The sequence below is a fragment of the Protobothrops mucrosquamatus genome, unplaced genomic scaffold (assembly GCF_001527695.2).
Source record: "Protobothrops mucrosquamatus isolate PMUCROS unplaced genomic scaffold, P.Mucros_1.0 scaffold66, whole genome shotgun sequence".
NCBI classification, from domain to species: Eukaryota; Metazoa; Chordata; class Lepidosauria; order Squamata; family Viperidae; genus Protobothrops; species Protobothrops mucrosquamatus.
In genome coordinates, this window is record NW_015386444.1 from 583,608 (window position 1) to 593,610 (window position 10,003).

The 10,003-nt window shown below is 34.3% G+C and overlaps 1 protein-coding gene across 1 annotated transcript in view; it reads left to right on the forward strand.

The window, feature by feature from the left end:
• Nucleotides 1–7,872, forward strand: part of ERP44 (endoplasmic reticulum protein 44) — a 150,569-nt gene extending 142,697 nt beyond the window's left edge. The window contains exons 9-12 of the mRNA XM_015812071.1: nucleotides 807–918; nucleotides 1,384–1,525; nucleotides 4,730–4,832; nucleotides 7,365–7,872. Coding sequence (XP_015667557.1) covers nucleotides 807–918; nucleotides 1,384–1,525; nucleotides 4,730–4,832; nucleotides 7,365–7,466 — 459 coding nt within the window. The 3' untranslated portion in view covers nucleotides 7,467–7,872. The remainder of the gene's footprint in view (nucleotides 1–806; nucleotides 919–1,383; nucleotides 1,526–4,729; nucleotides 4,833–7,364) is intronic.
• The last annotated feature ends 2,131 nt before the right edge of the window (nucleotides 7,873–10,003 follow it).

The window sequence follows — 10,003 nt, forward strand, 5'->3', positions numbered from 1 at the left end:
ACAGCTCGTCCTGGCTGCAGATCTTCCTGGCCGTGTCAGGGCGCAGATCTTCCAGGCCGTGTCAGGGCGCAGATCTTCCAGATCTTCCTGGCCGTGTCAGGGCGCAGATCTTCCATATTGGCCATTAGGCCCCCAGGCCGGGCTTCACCAGGCCTCACCAGGCCTCTCCATGCCCGGGCGGCCCTCAGCAGCTCCGCCCCCCGCCGGCCATCGAGTCGCCGCCGCATCAGGTTGCTGCGTCAGGCCACAGTTCTTCCTGGCCCCCAGGCCGGGCTTCACTAGGCCTCTCTAGGCCTCTCCGCGCCTGGGCCGCCCTCCACAGTCCTGCAGCTCCGCCCACCTCCGATCGCCGAGCCATCGCTGCGCCGAGCCGCCACAACGGGCCGCAGCTCTTCTTGGCCGCTGGGCCCCAGGCTTCTCCAGGCCCCGCCAGGCCTCCGTTCTTCCCGGCAGTGAGATGGATAAAAAAAATTAATAAATGAAATAAATAAAATGACTGGTTGTAAGTTGAGGATTACTTCTATATCAAGTAGGATATATAACTTTGTTTTCTTGAGGAAGTTAACATTAATCAATAAATATATAGAATTATTTTTGTTCAATCCTTATATTTATTTATTATATTATTTTTAATGAGTATAAAACTTTTGATTAAATTGGTGAGATAGTATTGTACTAATTTCTGATTTATCCCTTATGTACTCATCCCTCATTAAGAGTGTATGTGAGTACACAGTTAAAACCTGTACATTAACTAAAAGTTAGTAGAAAATTGATGGTCTGTTAATATTTTTCTTTCTATATAGGAATTGACAGAAGAGGGTCTTCCTTTCCTTATACTCTTTCATATGAAAGACGATACAGAAAGTTTAGAAAGGTTCCAACAGGAAGTTGCACGACAGTTAATAAGTGAAAAAGGTAGATGCTTGCTGTAATTATGTATATGTATATTGTATTATGTCTTTTAATTAATTGAATTAGGTGTTAGGCTGAATTGTTAGTTTTCTCTTATGCACAAGAACGATAATTATTGATACTGTGTTTTCTTATTAGTATAATATTTCAGCTTAATACTCTTTTACCACTGAAAAAATTAAGGCTTATTCTTGTGCACATTTAATGGAAAGTCAGCTATTGCAATCTACTAACTTAAAAATTCTCTGAAGATCTAGTTCTAAATAAATCTATATTAAAATTACATTGTTTTTCCTAAACAGCATATTTAACCTATTTATGTTAATACAAAATGGTCTTATCAACAACTTTTGTATATTCAAAATACTTTTACTCCAAACTAGATATTTACATATATTGTGGTGATTTACCTTTATGTTCTTATATTACATTCTCTAAAAATCTTAAAATTTGCTTCTAAATTTCAAGGTACCATAAACTTTTTACATGCTGATTGCGACAAGTTCAGACATCCTTTGCTCCACATTCAGAAAAGTCCAGCAGATTGTCCTGTTATTGCTATTGATAGTTTTAGACATATGTATGTTTTTTCAGACTTCAATGATTTGGCGTGAGTACATGTTTCCTTTCATCTTTGGTCATATAGAGTTAGGAAAAAGGGAAAAAATATTTTGGAAGGGAGAGGGTAAAAATCTTTTTTGTATTCAGTTGTATCATAAAAATTAAGTCTAGAGAACATTTTTTCATAGAAAGATTTCCTTGGGGTAATGTTTTTGGAGGATTTGGTGACAGTGGGGGATGGGGCAGAATTACTGCATACTTATTTACATACATTTCTTACATACCTCATTCAGCTCATCTTTACACCACCTTGTTACTACTTTTAAGGAGAGGAAGTAAATAAATGTAGATGGTAATCATTAAACTATCTTTTATGGGATTATTTATTGATTTATTAGATTTATCTCTGCTGCAGTAAAAGAGATTCTCAGCAACTTCCATCAATACAAAGTAATAAAATGACTATTCTAAAATAAAAAAAACAAAAATATAATATACAAATGTTAACATGAATAGTGCTGTAGTTGATGGTATCAATTCATATTTTAAATGCTTTATGAGAAGCTTAATTTTTAACAGCATACAGAAAGCCAACCCTGCAGGTAAATCAAATTCCTATGGGGCAGACCGTTGCTAAGTGCAGGTACTCCAATTGTAAAACAATTGCTTGTGAGCCTGTAAGGACCCACTTCAATCCCACATCTTAAGAAAGCAGAACTCTTGGAGACGGTTTCCTCCAACAGGAACTTTTATTAAAAATAGTTGATAGCAGGCATAATAGACAGGATCTGAGGGATTCCTTTGCAAATCGATACTTTAAAGTGTCCCCAAGCAAACCTCACCCCACAGTTCATCCAGACGGTTCAAACCGGCCAATCCCCAGGTGTTAAGCCCATCGTGGGAAAGGGGAGATAACATCAGTCCGGCTCCGGTCGTAGTGCACTGTTCAAGCAGCTCTTCACACCTCCTTTTGAGAATGGAGAAATAAGCCAGACTCTGGAGGTTGTGTTTCTTTCTCCCCATCTTTTCCTAGCTGACAAGTTAGGGAGAAGAAAGTTCAGAGAAAGATTCAGTGCAGGAAACAAATTGTTACATTGTAGCCGGCAGCAGACACAGAAGCAATAAATGAAGCAAAGGGTTACATTGTAGCGAATAGAGGAAGGGAAAGCAATAACCCCCCAGGCACATCCCCCCTCCCCCTTGGGAGTATGGCAGAACCCAGGGGAAGGTGAGATTTGTTTTTAGGTCAGAGAGGCTAGGTAGAAATGAAATAGGAATGGGTTCTGACAGAGCCCCATTCCTCTCACTTTATAGAAGTGTGTAACCATTACAAGTTTCTTCTAGGTCATATATTTCAGGTAGGTTGAAGATAATTTGTTTGTTTGTTTCATTATATGTATATAGTCACCCATCTCACAAAACATGTAAAATAAAAAGTCATAAAATAAATATTATTTTTAAAATTCTGTATTAAAAACATAAATCAGTATTACTGTTAACAGAAGTAGTAGTAGAAGGTTTGATGTTATAGACAATGCAGCCACAACATGTGATATGTTTTGAAGGCCAGAAGCATTTTACAGGCCATAAAGACTCTGTTTCAGGCCTGGCATAATTTTAAAGTCTAAAAGACCATTCGTAAGTATTGGATTTACTTGTACTGTACATTAATTATGGGAAACAATTCTGCATTCATCTGCAAATGAACATATCAATCCACCATTGTGCTCAGTCACAAAACTTGAGTTTACAGAGGAGAATCACTTTAAGCTGCTTCCAACTACTCCCAGGTCCCCACCTTTAGTCTCTCAAAGCATATGCCATCACATCTATACTGTTCTATCTTCATAATTATTTTTCTGAGCAGATTTCTAAACAAAGCGGTAGATAGAAGTAGCTACCATATTTATTTTGCAAGAATGGCTTCAAAGCTTCATAGAAGAATTTGTTAAAATCAAAGATAATTCTGGAGATTGGTACTGAACTTTGAGTATGCCATTTCTTATTTAAAATTCTTTGGAAAGGTTACACTGAAGCAGGAAGGCTTGCACACACCAAAAAAGGGGTTTATGGATTGGTTTGATAATTTGTTTTGATTAATTTCTGTTTCTTTATACTTAATGTACTAGTTGAGTTTTTTATTCTTGAAATTCTGGCAGTTACAATTCTATCTTCACATAGTCTTTAGTTTATGGAAAAAATAGATTATCTCAGAGGAAATTTAAATTGATGTCCTTTTAACATTCATTTCTGTTCTTGCAATTACTTAAGCAGAAGAACTTTCAGAAACATTGTTATCAATATAAGTTACAGATAGCCATTTGTATTGTATAAACTCTGCATTTGGCACCTAATGTTCTCTGCAGTATTGTGGTGAGCAGGGAGTTGAAGGTAGCAAGCAATGAAATTAATGGGCAGCTAAGCTCTATGGGAATTAATAAAGAGGCAAAATGCTGCCATGCTTTTAGGCAATCACAAAAAGAAAAAAGAGATAGTAGGATAATTTGTCTCCCAGTTATAATTCAGTTCCTGATCCTGCATTATTAACCCTAAAAATATCTTGAATATGTGAAATATCATTAATATGAATTAAGAAAGATTAATATTTTTTGTTTAGATTTTGAGCTAATCTTTTGAATTTAGTGTAAAGACTTGCCTGCTCCTTTGCTTAAGCTATGGAATAGTGTTCCAGTGGAGGTACTCAATTCCCTCTATTTGCCTGCTTTTAAATAATTTTTAAATTAAAAGCCATATTGAGATATAAAGAATGGTGACTTAATTTCCCTGACAATGTTTAAAGAAACAATGGTTGGAAACTGATGAAAGAGAGAAGCAACCTGGAATTAAGGAGAAACTTCCTAACAATGAGGACAATTAACGAGTGGAACATCTTGCCTTCAGAAATCGTGGACGCTCCCATCACTGGAGATTTTTAAGAAGAGGCTAGACAGTCATTTGTCTGAAATTGTATAGGTTCTCCTGCTTGAGCTGGACTAGAAGCCTTCCAGCTTCTATTCTATTCTGTTCTGTTCTGTTCTATTCTATTCTATTCTATTCTATATGAGCCTACTCTAGGCTTAATTATGTATATACTTGCTACTGTAGCGCTTAAGATGATCATGGGGTTGACTAGTGATTGAGATGATTTGATGATTTTTATATGTAATCTTTATTATATGGTACTTTGAGTTGGATCTTATGCTATCTAAAGTGCAGTGTTTAATATTACTTAAAATGTGATATATCATTGCAGTGTTCCTGGTAAACTCAAGCAATTTGTACTAGATTTACACTCTGGGAAATTGCACAGAGAGTTTCATCATGGTCCAGATCCAACAGATATAGCACCTGGTCAGGTAAGAAATAAAGTATTCCAATATATCTACATTAAGAGAACATTGGAATTTTGTAATGTCCAAGTAAAATTTTCATTTCTCTCATGAAAGCTGGATAAATTTCAAAAATAGAGCAGGATAGGATTAGGCAGCTCAGGAAATAAATGTTAGTACAGCCTGTAATGCTTTGGAATATGGGTCAGCATACCTGTAGAACTTGACATCAGTTTTCTAAAGCAAGCATATATTTCCCCAATGTCACTTTACAGGGAAACCGCTTCTTTAATGAGTTGTTGACAGATGCTACATGAACAACTTCAAGTGTTCTAAACTTTTGTAGGCTTCAAGTCTAAAGCATCGCACAGCCTATAATAATTAAGGGCAAATAATTATTTGCTTGCTTTTTTTCTCAGCAAGATTTGAAATAATTCTTGGTATATTCCAATGCCACTTCGATTCCTGATAGGATTTAACTTTCATTCAGCAGATTCTTCCAATAATACCTCCAATCACAATCCTCCTTTCCTCTTCTTCCTTGATTTTTTTTTACCAGAGAAAAAATTGTAACTATTTTGAAACCTTCAGGGTTGTAGTGATGGAGGTAGAGCAAATCCAAGTCCATACTTAATGGTATAATACACCGTATGATTTTGACCCAATCAGTGTTTCTTAAGCCAGTTTTTATCATTGATGTAGAGAAAAATTGGAGAAGGAAATATATTTATATCATTTTGAACTCATACAGTACATGCATCTGACATATTTTTTAAATACATGTATCTGTTGATTCCTAGTATATCTTCCCACTTTTTTGCCTAGAACAAAATCTCTCTCTCCTCAAAGCTGTAGTTCTAGCTCTCCGCTTAGGTTTTAAAACAACTAACTTTCTATTTTATTGCTTTCTTCGCATTGCTTGTCAGAGTTCTAAAATGGAAAAAAAAAGTTATTTCAATGCTTGCAGAACAAAAATGTTTCCTGGAAATCAATATCTAGTCAATTAAAAGCTAGTAACAATGTTTTAAGACAACATCAGGATCAGTCTTCCAAATAGCCTCATTCTATTTGCTTTTCTTCCATATGGGGCTAAGGAGTTCTTTGGAACCCAATTGATACAGCGTCTCAGGAAACCTATTCTCACTGTCATAACAATCATCACAAAATGTTCAATTAGCAACTCTGAGTGCCAGCAAACACCAGACTTTATTTGTCAGAGCTTTACCTGAGGTCAGTCATGCTTAGCAGCACTGTATTCTAAAAATAGAGGGTAACCTTGAATGCCCTTTGGGTAGAAATATAAGGGTTTAATTCAGATAATAAACATATAACAAACAAGAGAGTTTTTTTTGCTGTAAGTAATTATTTTGCTCTTTTGCTCCTTTTCTGCTTGTAACCATCTGTATATCAACTGTTTAGCATCCATTCAAGAAGATGGATTTTAATATCTTACTGTTAAATTGGATTCCATGACAGGAGAAGCTAGTGGGAAAAATAAAAACAGCACAGGAAGCTCATGTTGGTCACATAAAAAGTTCAGTGAAATCTGAACACAAAAAGGGAAGTAGGAAGGAAAAGTTAGTAAGTGGTTTCAGAAAAGCTAAAAATCAGAATACAATTGACAAAGGATACATATAAAAAAACCTAAATATTCCAGAATATTCAAAATAAAAGAAATTAAAAGATTCAGGATACCATCTACTCAGTGAATAAGGTAAAAGACCAACTGGAGAAAAAGAAAAGTTAATATTAATTAAGCCCTATTCTGGCTTTGTCTTCTCCAACAAGAGGGCATGTATTCCGCGAGGGGGTTGTGAAGAATATGATTGAAATTTGTACTTTTATTTTTGTTGTTATCTCTCTTGGATGTGTGGAGATATAAATATCCTGCAGACAAAGAATATGCCTACTATTCTTCAGTTCATTAAAATAATGGAAAGATATGTGTTGGATTTCTAGTTCATTGTTAATCAACTTTATAGACCTGGAGGTGGCAGCTCTTACTTACATGGTTAATAATCCAATAATTGTAAGGCTAAGCAGATTATTATTATTATTATTTATTGAATTTATATACCGCCCTATCTCCCTTACGGGACTCAGGGCGGTGAACAGGTGATAATAAAAACCACGATAAATATACACAAGTTTCTGTTCTAAAATCAAATTAAATAACAGGCCTGCTCTAAAAGTACCCCATACAAAAGATGAACATGTAGATCAAATATGGAGACTTAATGATTTATTATTATTACAAGAGGATATTAAACTAATTATTAGCAGGAATTAAAGAGCTTCCAAAACAATTTAATTTGTGATGTATCACATCCCCTTTTTGTTCAAGTTGAATAAGGTGTCAGTTGACTATGAAATTGCATTTCAGGTTTGCCTGTGATAAAATAGCACAGAAAAGGTGACTTGCCTAAGGCAAGAATTTGTTGGACTAGCCTACACTTAGCAATATTATTATTTTGGTACCACAATTAATTGGTACTGTGTCTGAATCTTTTATCTTTAATGTTTATCACTTGTTCTAGAAGATTGTTTTATTCTTTTCAGCCACTCCAGGACATAGTAAGCAGCCCACCAGAGAGTTCATTTCAGAAGCTAGCACCTAGTGGACATAGATACACTTTATTGCGGGAAAAGGATGAACTCTGAAGACTTGAAAACAACGTTCAGTCAGCAGTTGTAACTCCTGTGGGGTGGAAATAGGAAACCTATATTTTCTTAAATTCTGTTTGTTTTATTTTGAATAATATCTTGTTTTTCTGTGCTCCCTGGGGTTTGTAAATATGTGTGGGCCATTTTTGGACAAGGTCTTTCCAAAGTTTTTCTTGCTGCAAATTGATGTAAACCTTTTCTAAACAAATGAAAGTGTTGTCAATACCAGCAACATGCTGTTAACTTGCACTATCTAATTAAACAAAACTTCTTGTTTTTCATTGGTGTAATCTGGTGGTATGGTTGTCTTACCTTTTTCCTCAAGTGAATATAATTTTGTTAATTTGCTATTGAAAGAATATCCTGAATTCTTGGGTGGGGAATAAATTGCAATTTTACAGAATTTGTGTGATGCTACATTACTTATTTTTACAATATAATTCATTTTAAAGTGGAAATGAAATGGAGAAAATGTTCAGTGGGGCCCATTATCATTTGCTGAAGTATTTGTGTCAATGAGGGAAAATTGTTAAACACACGTCCTTTAGCTTAAAAAGCAAAATCCCAATAAATAGATTTTAGGAGAGTCCCTCCTTCTCACATCCCTTTTATGAGAACTCTCCATTTTTTTTAAAGCAGTTATTAACTTAACGTAATATTCTCTTATCCCATGACTCCTTATTTAACTCTAATTATGAATACTCATATATTGATGAAGTAATAATTAATAGAAATATCACTGCAAAAACAATATTTTGCCATTTATAAATAGATGCATAATAACATTTTGATGTTCAAAACATTTTTGAGACTATAATAGAAAACATTAGGGGAAAAAAATCATCATTTTTTAAAGTCGAGAAGGTGGCAGCAGTTAGCCAATCTTGAAAAATCATCTTGTTAATATTTGATTGGTAGACCACCAAGAAATGTCAAGGCTATAGTTAGTCTGGGAAGTTGGAAAATAAAAATGGAAGAAGATAATTTCAATACTATCATATTGTTACTGAGAAAAATATGTGGTAATGGAACCACACTCAGTTTAAAAATAGTTTTAAATATATTATTATTGTTATGGGGTTCTTGGTGTACTCTGAGCTTGGTTGGATGTTTGCAGACATTTCATTACCCATCTAAGTAACATCATTAATGCTAGTGAGTGTGAGGAATGTGAATGGAGTGGGGCAAACCTACTCTTGTCTACAGGCAAACATCAAAGCTCACGAGAGCACCAAGGACTTTACATTTCAATCTTATGCCACATATATTCTATTCTATTATTATTATATTAATTACTTGGTTAATGAATTTTGAATGTTCAGAATCAACTTTATTTAGAACATAATTACAATTATGATCAGTCTTCAGTATGTTTGCAGTACTGGGTAAAATCATGAGGCAGAGGCTGATCAGAATGTCTAAAAATAAATGAACCTTTAGGTTTTTAAAGAGTATATAATCCTATAAACACAGTCCTAATTTCTAATATACAATCAATACATTTTTAAATTCCTTTCTGTTTTCAAGATCAGAGCATTGTCTTAGAATACATGAAATTACTATATTTCCTTCACAATGAAAACAATTTGAACTACTGATAGTTGTGGATTTCCATAATACAGGGCTAAAGTGCTGCCCCTTAATACAGTGTATGTTTTCAAACAAATCAGATTCTTTCTAATATTTTGAACTGACATATTTCCTCAGTTACAGCATGCTTTACTTGTTCTGCAAGTGTTCATGTGTTAAAATGTATGGTAATAAATAATTATTAGAATTTTTCAACCATTTCTTTCATGCAAACTGTTAAATAACAAATAATTTTGTGGAACACATTGTTTGCTCAGTAGGCAACACTATAATTACAAGTGCCACTGTGTGCATGCTCCAAATAATGTCTATGGGTCAGCCAGATTTTTAAAAATTCAAATTTTAGCCTTTTAAAATATTTTTTAGTTTTGATGTTTGTATCACAGTTGTGAACTACTAAAACCCATGGAGCTAATTAATGAATAAAAAAGAAAAAAGTTGGACTTTGGAAACCTTTCTTTTTTCCCAAGAGATCACAGTGTTTCTCTATTATACATTAAAAAAGTAAGCAATTTGATATTTATTTTATTTCATTTAATATTAATATAAAAACAGAATAAAGAACAGCCTGTTGAATAAATGGCATACAACATTTATTTATGTGTTTGTAAACAAATATACACAAAATCATACATTTTGTCTAATATTTACATCTATTTTGTCTAACATGACATTGTAGCCTAGTTGGTTAACTGCACTTGGTTTCATCTTCTGCCCTTGAAATTGCCCCTTCTGCTTTGCAATAGAGTTATGTTTTTCACACTAGAGTTTTTATGTTGAAAAATATCCATGTTTTCAAATTTAAATGACAACAGGTTTCTAATCTTAATTCCCAAATAATTTTTATTCAGACTGTCATAGCTATCTCAAAGGTGCTTTTTCAGTTGTGATGAAAACTGATGAAGCTTCTTGGATGAGAAGCAAAACATTTTATTATTCTTCCT